The sequence below is a fragment of the Elephas maximus genome, chromosome 1 (genome assembly GCF_024166365.1).
Source record: "Elephas maximus indicus isolate mEleMax1 chromosome 1, mEleMax1 primary haplotype, whole genome shotgun sequence".
In the NCBI taxonomy this organism is placed as follows: domain Eukaryota; kingdom Metazoa; phylum Chordata; class Mammalia; order Proboscidea; family Elephantidae; genus Elephas; species Elephas maximus.
Window position 1 is genome coordinate 137022805 of NC_064819.1, and position 17688 is coordinate 137040492.

Genomic DNA, 17688 nt, shown 5'->3' on the forward strand with positions numbered 1-17688 from the left:
AATCTGGATCTAAAGAATGGTAAGATGAAATGCTTGTACTCCTCTTAATTTACTTTGAGCACCACTGAGTTTTAGTGCTGAAAGGGACCTCAGAGGTAAGCCAGTTAGTTCAATCACGTCATCTTATGGCTAAGGAGACCTGAGACTTGGTATGTAGTGATTTGCCCAGTGTTAAGTAGCTTATGGAAACCCTGGTGGCATAGTGGTTAAGTGCTATGGCTGCTAACCAAAGGGTTGGCAGTTCGAATCCACCAGGCGCTCCTTGGAAACTCTATCGGGCAGTTCTGCTCTGTCCTATAGGGTCGCTATGAGTCGGAATCGACTCGAGGGCACTGGGTTTGGTTTTTTGTTTAAATAGCTTATTGGTGGCAGAGCTGGAAACAACACAGGTCCTTAAATTTATAGTCCAGTATTATTTTTCGTTATTCTCTAGGGAACTTTCCTGACATATGGAGAACTGTGTGTAAAGCTAGGATATATTTGCAAATGTTGATTCATCTGATAGAGAAGAAAATAAGGCTAACTAAGCAGCATTAAAATGCTTGCTTGCATATTTGTGCAAGTTTCTTATTTCAGCTCAAGATAGAGTTACTTTTTATGGACCAATGATTCTGAGCAGGTGTGGGTACAGGGATGGGAGCCTCAGGGATCTTTTAAAAACTAAATTCTGTTGATGTGTTTCGCAAAATGTGAATTAATTGTACTTACTGAAAGTGCCCATTCATGGCTCCCCTTAAAATATGGGTAGGGTCCACTAGTCTAAATTTTATTTTAAGCAATAACCGCAGATGAAGCCTACTCATTTTAAAATTTCAGAATGACTACTCTTTAGTATCTCACAAATTGTACTCGACTAAGCACTGCAAAGCCTGAGAATGAGTAGCATGCCCTTGCAAGGCCAATGATGATTCATGGCAGCTGGGAGAAGGCCCCTCTTGGACTTCCATATTAGCGTTTCAAGCAACCCCCCAACCGTAAGCATTGGTGTTAATTTTAAGCAGTGGAGAAATGTGTCTTGTGGTTTGATTATGAATCAGTGATTGGATGAATTTGAAAGTGAATATACAGATTCTCTCAACTCCAAAATAAGCATGTGCTGCTCCTCTTCTAACACTGAATGAGTCACTGTCTTAGTGACTCACTGTAGGTTTGCGGTCGAAACAGAAATCAGATCCTCTAAGAACTTGGGCTGGGTTACTGTTCAGTCCTTTATGTTCTGTTGAGAGGGCTTTACAATGATGAAAATAGTTGTTTCCTAGTGTCATTTTCCCCATTTATTTATTATTTGCTGTATGTGAAATGTGGATGGATGGGGGGTGAGGAATAAGAAGGGGGAAGGCATTGGAGGAGGTTCAGAGGTCACAGAAGGATAAGGTATAATATTAAAAATTCAGAAGACTAGGACATTGTTCTTTTTTATGTAAAAAGTTCAATGTATTTTGTAAATAGTGACGTTGTATTGGTACTGTTATCTTTTATTTCCAGAGCTGTACAAATGTCCATTCATGAGTGTTCCACCACTGCTGACTTATTGGGCTTGTGGTGGGAACAGTTACTTCACATACCAGGGCAATAGAGAAGGGAAGGGTGTGCCAGGGCAAAGAGATGATGGCCGGGAGAGGCAGTCATGAGAAGGAGATAGTGGTTGTGTGCTTGCTTTCTGAAAAGATGTTGCAGTCTGCTTTGGACATGAGTTTTGGGAGACATTCAGGTAAAGATGCCCAGCTAGTTTTGAAACTGTAGCTGGGGAGAGAGTCTAAGGCATAATTTTCAGAGAGACAGGCAACATGTGAAATCCTGGGAATGCATGAGATACACAAGAGAAACAGAGAGAGAGATAGGGCTTATGGAAAGAACAAGATTGATGACAGATGCTTGGGAGGAGGAAAATAAGCTAATGAAAGGGATAGACAGTGACCACTCAGATAGGAATAGAACGAAGATGTTGAAATATCTCAGAAACCAAGGGAAGAAAGAGTCTCAAGAAGGAAGGTTTTCATAGTGCCAAGTAACCTAGAGAGAAGATGAGGAAAGAGAAAAGACCATTGGTGATCCTTAAGGGAATGATTTTAAGTCACGGGTTAGTAGCAAAAATCAAGTTTTATTATGGAATGAATGGGGGGTAAGAAAATGTAATCAGGAAGTGTAGATTACCCTTTCTGGAAGTTTGATGGTTGACTGACCTGAGAGTGGAGTGAGCTACGGAGGAGATAATATGAAGTTTTGTTTTGACTACTATTTTGGAAGGAGTAGCTGAGTCTGTCCTGTACTCTTTGGGAGGCACAGTGGGTAAGAATGGGAGCGCTGGAGACACATTGGAATTGAGCATGGCATTACCTTTTATTGCCTATGTGACTGTGGACAAGTCAGTTTATCTCACCCAGTCTCAGTTTTCTCATCTTTATAACGTGGATAATAATAGGACCTATCTCATAGCGTTGTGAGGATTAAATGAGGTAATGTTTTAGAGCTGCATTGTCCAATATGGCAGCCACTAGCCATATGTGGTTTTTGAGCACTTGAAACATGGCTGATACAAATTGAGATGTTCTGTGAGTATTAAATACATACTGGATTTCGGTGACTTAGTACCAAAAATATAACATTAGATCATTAATGATTTTTTATATTAATTACATGTTAAGATGATTATTTTTGATATAGTGGGTTAAATAAAATATCTTTTTAAATTAATTTCATCTGTTTATTTTTATTAATTAATGTTCTATTTTAGAGCATTTATCACAGTGCCTAACACATAGTAAACCTTCAATAAATGTTAGCTATATTGTACTTAGTGGGCAGTGGTGGTTCAGTGGTAGAATTCTGGCCTTCCATGTGGGAGACTTGGGTTCGATTTCTGGCCAACACACCTCAAGTGCAGCTACCACCTATCTATCAGTGGAGGGTTTCATGTTGCCGTGATCCTGAACAGGTTTCATTGGCACTTCCAGACTAAGATGAACTAGGAAGAAAGGCCTGGTGATCTACTTCTGAAAAGTCAACCATTGAAAACCCTGTGGATCACAACAGTCCAACCCTGTTTTGTATGGGTTTGTCATGAGTTGGGGGCTGACTCAAGGGCCGCTAACAACAACAACATACATATGTAGACATATATTTGAAATATATAAAATGTTGAAGTGACTTATATGTTTAAAATAATTTATTTTATTTTTTTGTTGTTGAGAATATATACAGAATATGTGCCAATTCAACAATTTCTATACATACAATTCAGTAACATTGATTACATTCTGCAAGTTTAGGAACCATTTACACCCTCCTTTTCCAAATTATTCCTCCCCCATAAATATAAACTCACTGCCCCGTAAGCTTCCTATCTAACCTTTCATGTTGCTGTTGTCAGTTTTATCCCATGTAGACAGTTACTTACAAGAATACAATGCATTATTAAAGAAGAAGAACAAAGTAGGAGGCTTCACACTTCCTGATCTCAGACACGGTAGTCAAAACAGCTTGGTAGTGGTACAACAACAAACGTATAGACCAATCGAACAGAATTGAGAACGCATCATAAATCCATCCACCTATGGTAGCTATGTTCAACAAAAGACCAAAGTCTGTTAAATGGGGAAGAAACAGTCTCTTTAACAAATGGTGCTGGCAAAACCAGATATCTGTTTGTAGAAAAATGAAAAACAGGACCCATACCTTATATCATACACAAAAACTAACTCAAAATGGATCAAACACCTAAATACAAAACCTAAAACTATAAAGATCATGGAAGAAAAATAAGGACAATGCTAGGGCCTCTATTATATGATATAAATAGAATACCGAACATAACTAAAAATGCACACAGAGCAGAAGATGAGCTAGACAAATGGGACCTCCTAAAAATTAAACACTTAAGCTAAACAAAAGACTTCTCTGAAAGAGTAAAAAGAACCTACAGCCTGGGAAAAAATTTATTGCTCTGACATATCTGACAAGGGCCTAATCTCTAAAATTTATGGAAAACTTCAAAAAACAAACAAAAAAAGGCATTCCAACTAAAAATGGACAAAGGATGTGAACAGACACTTCACCAAAAAGACATTCAGGCTGCTAACAAACATATGAAGAAATGCTCATGATTATTAGCAATTAGAGAGATACCCTCTCATCTCGACATTACTGGCACTAATCAAAAAAACTAATGAAGATCAAAGACTACAACCTTCAGTATGGATTATACCTCAACATAAAGAAAACAAAAATCCTTATCACTGGACCAATAAGCAACATCATAATAGAGAAAATATTGAAGTTGTCAAGGATTTCATTTTACTTGGGTCCACAATCAATACTCATGGGAGCAGCAGTCAAACAACATATTGCATTGGGAAAATCTGCTGCAAAAGACCTCTTTAAAGTGTTAAAGAGCAAAGATGTCACTTTGAGGTCTAAGGTGTGCCTGATCCAAGCCATGGTGTTTTCAGTCACTTCCTATGCATGTGAAAGCTGGACAATGAATAAGGAAGATGAAAAAGAATCGATGCTTTTGAATTACGGTGTTGGTGAAGAATAGTGAATATACCATGGACTACCAGAAGAATGAAAAAATCTGCCTTGGAAGAAGTACAGCCAGAATGCTCCCCAGAAGCAAGAATGGTGAGGCTTCATCTCCTGTATTTTGGGTGTGTTATCAGGAGGGACTAGTCTCTGGAGAAGGACATCATGCCTGGTAAAGTACAGGGTCAGTGCAAAAGAGGAAGACCATCAACAAGATGTATTGACACAGTGGCGACAATGATGGGCTAAAGCATAGCAACAATTGTGAGGATAACACAGGACTAGTCACTGTTTTGTTCTGTTGTGCATAGGGTCGCTGTGAGTCAGAACTGAGTTGATAGCACCTAACAAAACAATAAAAACGGAAAATAGCAAATGTTGGCGATGTTGTGGGGAGATTGGAATGTTTATACAGTGGGAATGTAAAACGGTGTAACTGCTTTGGAAAATGGTATGGCGCTTCCTCAAAAAGCTAGAAATTCTGTATGATCTCACTCCTAGGTATACATCCTGAAGAAATAAGAGCTGTCACATGAATAGACATATGCACATCCATGTTCATTGCAGCATTATTCACAATAGCAGAAAGGTGGAAGCAGCCTAAATGCCCATCAACAGATGAATGGATTAACAAACTGTGGTACATACACACAATGGAATACTATGCAATAATAAAGAATAATGACGAATCTGTGAAACATTGCACAACATGGATGAATTTGGAGTGTGTTATGCTGAGTGAAATAAGTCAGTCACAAAAGGACAAATATTGTATGAGACTGCTGTTGCAAACTAACAACAAAAGGTTTACGCACATAGGGGGAAAAATTCCGTGATGGTTACCAAGGATGGGAGGACGAGGGAGGGAAAATTATCAAATAGATAGTAGAAGGGAAAGGCAATGCACGGTATAGAAGAAGTCAGCACACAATGACCAAGGCAAGAGAGGACACTGAGAGGAACGCAGGAATAAAGGCTGCTACGGTAACTACTATAGTACGGACAATCCTGCAACAATAGTATTAGCAATCATTTAAGAATGGCTACATAGGTAGTTAGGCCAAGAGGTGTGGGAAGCCATAAGGGAGCACACCCACTGGCAGATACAGGTTTGGTGATGAATATTTCTAAATACATGACTGTAGGTGCTTTTCATATATTAACATACACAATAGAGCACACAAGTGGCACTGTCAGGGAAACCTCTTAGACATAACCAAATACCTTGTGGGATAAAGTTCCTAGGCTCTAAGGCAAAGGAATATAGACTCGGGGGACAGCTCCGTCAGTTGATACAACATAGTTCATAAAGGCATTTTTCTGCATCCTACTTTGGTGAGAAGCATCTGGGGTTTTAAAAGCTTTTGATCATCCATCTAAGATACAGCTATTGGTCTCATCTAGTCTGGAGAAAAGGAGAGTGAAAAAAACCAAAGGCTCAAGGGAACAATTAGTCCAGAGAATTAATGGACCACATGAACCACAGCCTGCACAATCCAAGACCAAAAGAACTAGATGGTGCCCGGCTACCACTACTGACCTCTCTGACTGGGATCACAACAGAGGGTCCTGGATGGAGAGGGAGAAAAATGTAGAACAACAACAACAAAAAGTCAAATTCACAAAAAAGACCACAGTTATTGGTCTGACAGAGACTGGAGGAACCTCCAAGACACCCTACGACACCCTTCTGACCTGGAACTGAAGCCATTCCCGGAGACTGCCTTCCAGCTAAACAATAGACAAGCCCATAAAATAAACCATAACACCCGAGGGGAATGTGCTTCTTAGAACAATAAATTATATGAGATCAAAAGGGCAATATTTTCCCAAAAGCAAAGATAAGAAGGCAGAAAGGGGTAGAAAATCAGAATGAAAGGACCCTGGGAATCCAGGGTAGAAATGGGGAGAGTGCTGACACATTGTGAGGAATGAAACCAAGGCCATGAAATGCTTTATGTACAAACTGTCGAATGGAAATATAATTTGCTCTGTAAACTTTTACTTAATGCACAATTAAAAAAAAATACACAATGCTCAAGGGAAATATTCTTTATTAAACTAAACTATTGTTTGGTTTCAAGGAAATGGATTAACACATTGGCTGCAGCGATGGGGTCAAGCATAGCAATGATTGTGAGGATGGTGCAGGACGTGGCAGTGGTTCGTACATTGGTACAAAGTGGTCACTATGAGTGGGAAGCAACTCGATGTCACCTAGCAACGATAACAGCAACAACCATTGTTAGGTTTAAGGAAGACTTCAGGGGATATTTTTAGTTTAAGGTTTAAAGATTATGTCAGGGCAATAGTTTCAGGGGTTTATTCAGCAACAACAACATATTGTATTTAGTATTTTCCAGTATCAATATATCAATACCAGTGTCTCCCTCCCAAACACAAGCCTTTGTGGCATGAGTCCAGGTGTTTTTGGTGATGACTGTTTTTCACTCAAGTGAGCCTTTGACCTTAGTCCTAATCACTTGAGGAAGTCTCCCTAAAAAGATCATAAAAACACTGGGGTCGGTAAACTTTTTCTGTAAAGAGTCTGGTAAGCAAACATTTTAGGCTTTGCCAGCCTATGGTTTCTCTTGCTAACTACTCAGCTCTGCCTTTGTAGAGTGAAAGCAGCCGTAGATCATATGTAAACCAATGAGTATGGCCATGTACCAAGTTCTTCGTTCCGTTGTGGTCAAGTCGATTCCGTCTCATAGTGACCCTACAGGACAGAGCAGAACTCCCCCATAGAGTTTCCAGGGGTGTAATCTTTATGGAAGCAGACTGCCACAGCTTTCTTCTGTGGAGCAGCTGGTGGGTTCGAATCCCTGACTTTTTGGTTAGCAGCTAAGCACTTAACCACTGTGCCACCAGGGCTTCCTGTGTACCAGCAGAACTTTACTTATGAATGATAAAATTTGGAGTTGATTTAATTTTCATGTGTCACAAAATATTCTTCTTTATCTGATTTTTCTTTGCTACCATTTAAAAAAGTAAAACTCCTGGGCTGTACAAAAACAGACGCAGGACTGATTTGGCCTGTGGGCTGCCATAATAAATGCCCGGTACATTTAGCAGCCAAAAGCCTTGCTTGACCCTTGGTTTTTCATTTGTATTTAACATAACATTTCATTTATACTGTACTGTTTTATTTTACATTTATTTGGTTTTTGTTTGGCCTGTTTTAGTCTTATTGGTCTAAATGGAACATTATTTGTGAAACTCAGATTTATTGAGAAATTTGGAAGCAAGGGAGGCAGGAGAGAAGAAATAAAAGGAGTATGTAAGGGACCAAAGGAGATTTTTGTTTTGTTTTGCCTGAAGTACCTCTGTATTCTGTACAAATTTAATTCACTGAATAGTTGGCTTAGCCTTGAAGTGACTTTAAACTGTAAAGGAGAAACATTGAGTTTTGAGGTACCATATTGTCTTCTGTGGATTTGTGGTGGAAAAACCAATTCTCAATTTATCCATCTGCAAATCAAAGTCCTGTCACAGTAATTAATAAACTGGTAAAGAGGTCAAAATTTACAGTTAAAAAAGTGATACACTTAAGTTTACCACTGCATATTACTGAATAGCAGAGAAATGCCAAAAAAAAAAAAAATCAAGCAGCAAATACTAAGTTGGATTTATATATAGTGGAAAATCCATCTTTTTTTATAGAGAATATTTCTGGACCTAGTTGGATTTCCAGTTACACATTACTCTGTCCTTTCAACGGTTTTCTACAGACCTAGTTGGCGAGCACAGATGTCGGAAGAGTCAGCATATGGTATTACAGAGTGTGTTTAAAAAGTTAAGGAAAGGTTAGTTTTTGTGTATGCTCATTACACAGTTTAAAAATAGCTTTGACTCTATTTGTAAATCAAACGGCCAGTTCTCAGGTCTGTGCCAAGTGTGAAGCCTTAAAACAAGGTTTCTTTTGAGCTGCTGAGGCAGTGTTGGGAAGGAGAAAGCATCTGAAAGATTTCTAAGATGGACTTGCTTCGTTTACACACAAAAAAGATCTGAATTTTACGAAACTATCTACAATAATGTTAAGAAGAACTTTACCAAACAGAGTGTATTTTAGTTAGTGATTTACAACAATGCCATGCAGTGTTTCAGGAGGTGGTGACTATTTCCTGTGTATGAGTGAAGCCTTGCTAAAAGGGAAAAAATGTTCCCAACAATTTGCAAATACTGTTTAATCGTCAACCTAGCAACAGCAAAGAAAGAGATTGCTCTTCCTCATCTATGCTTTCCTCCCTTCCTTCCCACCTCAATTTTGTATTTTGGTGGTGTAAATTTTTGCTAGAGTGTTAGGCCTTTCAAATAAACTTAATAATTGCCTGGGAAATTCCAAGCTATATCTAAAATTAAAGAGAACACAGCAAACTGGAAAAATAACAAGAACTTAAAGTTGGCCTTTTAATAAGGACACATTGAGACCAGTGAGTAGGCCCTACATTGAATCTCTACACATTCTCCCAGACACTCCCAGAATGCAGCAAGAATTAGGGATTGGTGAGGCATCTCTGCCCCTACACTGCCGTTTTTTGGGTGGAGCTTCTATTTCTGGCTGTCCTTCAGTCCTGGGTCTGTGAACAGGAATGGCCATGTGTCTGAGTGCTGGGACCTAGACATGCGTTCACCCCCCTTTTCCAACTTTTCTCGAATGAGAAAACCCCTCAAAGGTTCAACTCAGTTAAAAGCTACATTAAGAAAATATTCTACTATGAAACTAGACTTCCTGCTCTTCAGATCTGGCTAGCTTGTTTTGAATTGCCAAAATGCTTGCCCTGTAGTTAATGAATCTCCGAGATTTATTTGGACTGTAAACTTCCAGCTGTTTTTTACTTTCCCCTTGCTTGGTGTCACTTAGATAAAAATAAGCTAACCACTCTTTCCCCCCACCTCCACAGTCTTGTAAATTTGCCCTGCCTTTTGGGAGGTAGACTGTATATCGGTCAGTGATAGAAAGGAAGCACTAATAGAAAGCATGGGCTTCTTCCAGTGGCTGAGCTGACAAAACAGTCAGCCTCAGATGATTTTTTTTAAAGTAATGAAAACCAAGCAACTCTCAATAATCAAGGTTCTGTTTTGTTGGGGCCCAGTTCACTGCAGTTTGTAATTTTCTGTTTTATTCCAGTGAGGGACATTGTGGTGGGTGCTGTACTGCCCAGGTTCCCATTCAGAGATGAAGGACTTATTTCCCCAGCTACTGGGAATCCAGCAGCTGACTCCCCTCAGAGCCAGCCCCCTTCGGGGATTTCATCAGCTAGAGAGAGTCACCTTGGCCAAGGCTGCATACCTTCCAGGGGTGGCCCACATCCTATGGCTGACTGATGTTGGGTATAAACTGGGGACAACTTTCAAGTATCATGGCAGCTTCCATGGATCAGCTGATGTCTCTGTTGAGCCTGCATTTGCAGCCTCACTTCTTCCCTCTGCCCAGTCCTGCTCTGTCGTTCCCTTTTAGAGCCATTGATCCTAAAAACACTCTCTAATAAATCTCCTACACTTTAACTGCCACCCCTGTCTGCTTTGCAGGGAACTTAACCTACAACAGATGTAGTTATTGTTTAATTTACCTTTGAAGATCTTGGAATTAACTTCAAACACATCAGAACTATGTGGTGTGAAGAAATGACAGGAGTTGGAAACCTTTCTAGTTTTTATGTCCTTCTCGGGATATAAATAATAGAATAATAGAAGTTCCCTTAAAATTAGCACTGCTTCTGCACAGGACAGATATGGCAGTCCGCTTCTGTAAAGATTTACAGTCTTGGAAACCCTATGGGGCAGTTCTACTTACAATTAAACCCACGAGTACCTTGCTTACTGTAAACCAGTACGTACCATGTTTACTGGTTAATCTGCCTCTGCCCGTAGGGTTGCTATGAGCCGGAATTAGATTCGACAGCAGTGGGTACTGCTGTTGCAGTGCTTATGGTATGAGAGTTGGGAGAAACATTATGAGAGAAGAATCCACAGGTTCTAGAGACTGAGTAACATAGGGTTGAGGAGAGAAAGGAGTCCAAGATGATTGAGATTTTGAACCTTTGTGATTGAAGAGGTGGTGATATCAACATATATAGAGGGTATCCAGACTGTGGAACTTTGAAATAAACTAATGTATGTGTAATAAAAGAACAAACGTTCAAACGTTATTCTTATATTGAGAGGTAGTACTGGGTAGGATTTGGAGCTGAGATCTGGGAGCCAGGCTGCTTAAGTTAGAATCTTGGTTCCACTGCTGCTTTTCTCTGTGACCCTGGGCAAATCACTTAACCTCTGTGTGACTCATTGTTCTCATTTGTAAAATAAGAATAATAATACTTGATAGGATTGTGCTGTTATTGTTAGGTGCTGTTGAGTCAGTTCTGACTCATAGTGACCCTATGTACAACAGAGCGAAACACTGCCTAGTCCCTGTGCCATGCTCACAGTCGTCATTATGCTTGAGCCCAGTGTTGCAGTCACTGTGTCAGCCCATCTTGTTGAGGGTGTTGCTCTTTTCCACTGATCGTGTACTTAACTAAGCATGATGTCCTTCTCCAGGAACTGATCCCTTCTGACAGCATGCCTAAAGTGAGTAAGACACAGTCTTGCCATCCTTGCATCTAAGGAGCATTCTGGTTGTACTTCTTCTAAGACAAAAATAAATGAGTTTATGTATATATATATGTGTGTGTGTGTGTATCTCTTTTAAAACACTCAGGAAGGATTATCTGTTATTTTAGTCACAAAATTAAAAAAATTATGCAGTTAAATCTGTTGGCCATTTTATTGCTTTCAAGCAAAAATGTAAGTCTTCCATTTCTCGAGCAGTGCTGTGTCCAATAGAAATATAATGCAAACCACACGTGTAATTTTGAATTTTCTAGTAGCCACATAGAAGGCCTGGTGGCATAGTGGTTAAGAGGTTGGCTGCTAACCAAAATGTTGGCAGTTCGAAACCCTATTGGGCAGTTCTGCTCTGTCCTGTAGGGTCACTATGAGTCAGAATTGACCTAGTGGCAATGGGTTTTTTAGGTTTAGTAGCCACATTAAAAAATTGATTTTAATAATGATTTTATTGAATTAGATATATACCAAATATTATCATTTCAGCATGTAAATACTGTAAAACTTAGTACTGAGATATTTTACTTTCTTTTCTTAAATTTGAAGTCTTAGAAATACAGAGTATACACATCTCAATTTGGACTAGTAACATTTCAAAAGCCACATGTGGTTAGATGTTATTGTATAGCATAGCTTTAGAGCTTCGGTGGTTAATCTTTTTCATCTCGTATGTGTCGGTTACCTATTGTTGTAAAATAGACTACCCCAAAACTTAGTGTCTGAAAACGACAATGGTTTATTATAATTCTTACTCACCTAGCTTTTACACACTAATTTTATAATCCATTGATGATTATTGACTGAATCAGTTATTACCATGATGGTTTCAAACTTTTCTAATTCTAGGATTCCTTCTACTTTTATTAGTATCCTATTGTAAACAAGAACTTTTTCTTCTCCCTATATACTTATTATAGCAGCATGAATCCACAGAATCTTGTTTTATTCAGTAGGTTATAATCCATTACTACCATTATTTACTTTAATGTTCGAATTGCCTGAGCATAATATTTTTAATAGAGCAAACACTTTCTCTACATGTGCTGTTACCTGTTAAATCAGGGCAAATTCTGCTGTATGAAAATATCACAAGGTTGAGATATTCTCAAAGTTTAATTAAAGAATTTCAGAGCTAAACTTTGTGGACATTAAGCCCATCCCATAATAATATTTTGCTAACCAAAACAAAACAAACAAAGGATTCAAGGTAAATGCTAAATCGGGATGCTGGTGTAATAGGTATAATCTGGGGTGACCCTGGTGAGTGCTTACTGTGTCTAAAAGGCTTTTCATCATCTGGTCCAGCTTCATTTCTTACTGCCTGCCCCCTCTTGCTGCCTGTGGTCTTGTCTCACTGGGATCTTTACACTTTCCAAATTTGATAGACTCATGTTGACCTATACTCCTTTGCATTTGCTGTTCCTCTGCCTGGGCACTCTTCCCCTCCTTCCTCATCTTTCTAATTTCCCCATGTCTTACAACCCTAGACTCTGGCATCGTTTTTACTGGATACTTTCCCCTGATCCTGATTATAGTTTAGTCTGGGTTGGGTGTCCCTCTCTTGTACTGCCTATCCTACCTCAATCGTAGCCCTTCCGCATTGAACTATAATTATCTATTTATTTGTTCCTTTTTCTTCCCTTCTTTAAAACACTTTTTGCCCAAACAAAATACCCCTTCCCTCCCCCTACCCCCCCAAAACAAAACAAAACAAAACAAAACAAAACAAAACAAAACAAAACAAAACAAAACAAAACAAAACAAAACAAAACAAAACCTGTTGCCCTGGAGTTGATTCTGACTCATGGCAACCATATGTATAGAACAGGGTAGAACTGCCGCATAGGGTTTCCAAGGCTGTCAGTCTTTGCAGAAGCGGATTGCCACGTCTTTCTTCCATGGAGAGGGTGGTGGGTTCGAATCGCCAACCTTTTGGTTAGTAGCCAAGCACTTAACCACTGCACCACCAGGGCCCCAGTGTCCTTTTATTTAAGGGCCCTGCTCTTTGCTTTGTACAGTGACAGCAAGTTGCTGTTGAGTCAGAACTGACTTATGGTGAATCTGTGTGTGTTAGAGTAGAACCGTGCTTCACTGGGTTTTCAGTGAGGGATTTTTTGGAAGTAGATTGCCAGGCCTTTCTTCCAAGGTGCCTGTGGGTGGACTTGACCCTCCAACCTCTTGGTTAGCAGTTGAGTGTGTTAACCATAGCACCAGGTGGTGGTTATTCGCTAAATTGGCCTGTGCTATGTGACAAGTGGTGTTGATGAATTGCTTATCTGTTCCTGGAAACATTTTCATTGCATTGGAGCCCACTCAGGCAGTGGTCTTCAAAGTGGGTGTGCACATGTCTGAGAGTGTGCAAGACCATTTATAAGGGTATTGGTAGAAAATGTACTTCTATTTCTGTTATTTTTATTGAGCAAAACTAAAATTAAGCATTTCTAGTATTTCATATTTTAGTTTGGAAAAGTACATATATTTAACATTACAAATCTAATTTGATGTTGGTAATGAGTATTAAATATTTTTATTGATGGGATCTGCCATAATAAAAGTTTGAAGACCACTGCTCTAGAGGCACACCGACATCCCCAAAGAATAACTCTTCATGCTTTCTGGCAATATGGTGACTAACCTATATCAAGTGTTTCCTGTGTGCTTGCTAGGTACTGTTCTACATACTTTATAGGTATTAACACACTTACTCCTCACAACCACAAGATTGGTAGGTATGATTATTAGCATCCTCATTGTAAGGATGAAAAAATTGAGCCTGAAGAATCAGGTAACTTGTTCTAGGACAGAGCGAGTACATGGCTGAGTCAGTATAGAACTAATGTTCTATACTGGTTTCAGCAACCACTCTCTTAACCCCTACTCTGAACTGTGCAATGCTTTCATGCCTCTCTGGTCCCATGTGACAGACCCAAGTGGACTACAGGAGGAGAGGGACCATGTCTTGTTCATTGTAATGCCCTTAATACATTTTTTAAAAATTTATTTTCATCTTTTTGTTGTTATTGAGAATATACATAATAGAACATACACGAATTTAACAATTTCTACAGGTACAACTCAGTGACATTGATTATATTTGTCAAGTTGTGCTATCAGTCTAATCCTCCTTTGCTGAATTGTTCCTCCCCCATTAACATAAATTCACTGCCCCTTAAGTTTTGTATCTAATTTTTTGAGTTGCTGTTGTTAATTTGACCCCATATAGATAGTTCTTAAAAGAGCACAATGCTCAAGGCAGGCATTCTTAACTCATTAAGCTAAACGGTTGCTTGGTTTAAAGAAGGCTTCAGGGGGTATTTTTGGTTTAAGGTTTAAAGATTATCTCAGGGCAATAGTTTTGGGGGTTCATCCAGTCTCCATGGCTCCGGTAAGTCTGGATTCCAGGAGAATCCCTTAATAGATATTTCTTGAATGAACAAAGGGCCTATCACTACTTCTGAATTCATATCACTTAGATGGAAACTTTGGATATAGATTTGTTTATTTTTAGCCTGTAGCCATTTTTTTCCCCTTGAAATAAATGGATCTGATGAGAAATTGGCATGAGTTAAATTAGCAGTCCTATGTTTAGAACTTTTACATGAAAAAGAGCCTGCATCACCCTGATACTCATCAGTCAGTTCTGAGTCCCAGTCCATCCCTTACATGACTAATCCCTTCCTTTTCTTTTTTTATCTCGAGGGTATGAGAACACAAGAAATCAATCTCAGGGTTCTTCTGTCCACTGTCTACAGTGTTGCGGCAACCGCAACAATGACAACAAAAATGGTTAAAAAAAAAAAAGAGAGGAGGAAGAGAAGCAGAACTTAGGAAGTTTCTCTGGGTTCACCAGCTGATCTCCTTTTAAGCCTGGCCCAGATTTCTTTAATTCTATGATGCACAGATACATAATAATCTCTTGGGTGTTCTGGGCGTTACTAAAATTATTTTGGGTTTGACCAAATAAGTTTATAAATTCATCTACATTTAATGAGTATTAACAGATCCTACAAGTTTTGTATTATGCCATTGTATAAAAATTATGACAATTCTATTTTCCCTGTTTTCTTTTTAGGCTCTTTCAAGACACTCGTTCTTCCATCAGTAAGTATCTGTTTTTAAAAAATTGTTTCAGGAGCATAAATTGCCTTAATGAACTAAATAAATCAATGTTTTATTGGCTTTTATGTCAGTTTACATTTCTTGTGAGTTTAGCTCGAGTTTAGTTCAGCTTTCAGATTAAACTTCAGGCGGATTGGTTATTGTTGTTAGTTGCCGTCAAGTAGATTCTGACTCATGGTGACTCTGTGTGTGCAGAGAAGAACTGCTCTGTAGGGTTTTCAAGGCTGTGACCTTTCGGAAACAGATTGGCAGGCTTGACTTCCGAGGTGCCTCTGGGTGGATTCAAACCACCAACCTTTCTGGCTAGTAGTCGAGCAAGCACTTAGCCATTTGTGTCATCCAGGTTCTTCAAACTCATAACAGGGGTTTTCCAGTTGTAAAATAGAGATCTTCATCGAGGGAAACTGCCCTGGACTATTAGCACGGAAACCTGGTCTCGTCCCGCTTCTGCCTTAATGAGCCTTCCAGTCTCGAACCTGTAATTGAATACTCAGTTGGTCAGTTTCTTTGTTCTAGAAGAGGGCAGTGTCATGCTGTGCCACTTGGAGCCTGAGGTAAAAGACAAAATCAGTAATGCTGATCCTGTCTTTATAGAAAAATTTGATATTTTGTTCATAATTAATATTGAGACATGAAAATATTGTATTAAAACATTGCTTATCTTGATTACTGAATTTTTTGGCAGTCCCTCCGCGGCCCCTTAAATTTGCACCCTAGGTGAGTGTTTCACTCACCTCACCGTAGTCCCGGGCTTCAAAAGGGAATAAAGATACTGTCTCTATTTCTTAGGGATATCCAGGAGGTGAAATGAGATGTGAAAGTAATGTAAACTTTGCTGTAGAAGTGGAAAGGGGTTATTATTTTGTTGAGAGAGTCATAAAATCTGATTATTAAGTATTGCTTGTGAACTAGCCCTACTTCTTACTTTGTTTTGTTTTGGGGCTGCAAAAATTTAACGTACAATAGAGTTGACCAAAGCATCCACCCAAAGGTGCAATTTGATGGCATACTTTTCTGAGAATAGGTGGCTAATTACTTTGGCCCTGACACATTATATACTTAAGTAGGATCAGCATTACCCGATAAGCCTGGTTTGCACATCACCTCTTGAAAGTGACTTGTTAAGCACATTCAGAAATCACATTCATTTTTTTTTATATATATATATTTTTTATTATGTTTTTTTTTTTTTTTATTAACTTTTATTAAGCTTCAAGTGAAAAATCACATTCATTTTGGGGGAATTCCTAGAAAATATAGTGCTCCCAAACAGTACTTTATAAAAATTACTTAAGTTCCATAATTATATGTTTCTTACCTATTACGTTTGTACTTTTCTTACTAAGAAATATTTGGCTGCTAACAATAGAAAATGGGAATAAAAAAAGGCATAAGCAGGGAAAAGTAGGGGAAAAAATCCTAACCTTAGTGACTGATGATAGATGGATCATTAGATGCTGGCCAGCAGTGCTTGCATGCATAACTCTGTTAAAAGAAGATTTCAATAGTAAGATTAAAATAAGTCCTATGTAATATAATTGGCCTGTAGTAGAAGAGGATAGGATTTAAGTTCATGAGTTGCAGCTTAGAGCACAGTTTACAGCACTGCCCCTAAATAATATTTCTAGTTGCTGTTGTCAATTTGATCCCATATAGATAGTTTTTAAAAGAGCATAATGCTCAAGGCAGACCTTTTTTATTAGTTAAGCTAAACTATTGTTTGGTTTTAAAAAGACTTCAGGGGATATTTTTGGTTTAAGGTTTAAAGATCATCTCAGGGCAGTAGTTTCAGGAGTTCATCTAACCTTCATGTATCTAGGAATTCAGGAGTTCATGAGAATTTGAAGTTCTGTTCTGTATTTCCCCCTTTTAATCAGGATTCTTCTATGGAATCTTTGATCAAAATGTTCAGTAATGGTAGCTGGCACCATCCAGTTCTCCTGGTCTCATGGCAAAAGAGGCAGCTGTTCATGGAGGCAATTAGCTACACATTCCACATCCTCCTCCTGTTCCTGACTCTCCTTCCTCTGTTGCTCCAGGTGAATAGAGACCAACTCTTGTGCCTTGGATGGCCACCTGCAAGCTTTTAAGACCCCAGGCACTACACATCGAATTAGGTGACAGAACAGAAGCACTAAACATGTTATTAAGCCAATTAACTGGGATGCCCCATGAAACCATGAGCCTAAACCTCCAAACCAAGAAACCAGATTCCATGAGGTTTTTGGTTATACATAAACAGCCTCAGTAACTATGCTTTTTTTTTTTTTTCTGTCATTGTTGTAAATATATCTACCATACAACTTCTGCCAGTTCAGCTTTTTATAGGTGTACAACTTATTGACAGCCATTACAATAACCGGCTGGTTAACCCTATGCTTAATGTGATATTTCCATCACTGTTAAATGCCCCCCCCTTTCACCCTCCTTCTCATCTCT

The 17688-nt window shown here is 38.9% G+C and overlaps 1 protein-coding gene across 3 annotated transcripts in view; it reads left to right on the top strand.

Moving 5' to 3' along the window:
- The window catches only part of CD109 (CD109 molecule), a 208059-nt gene that overhangs the window by 33284 nt on the left and 157087 nt on the right, over positions 1-17688 (top strand). For all 3 annotated transcript variants that reach the window (XM_049895453.1, XM_049895437.1, XM_049895444.1), the window contains one exon: positions 15203-15231. In XM_049895453.1, the coding sequence (XP_049751410.1) occupies positions 15203-15231 (29 nt within the window). The remainder of the gene's footprint in view (positions 1-15202; positions 15232-17688) is intronic.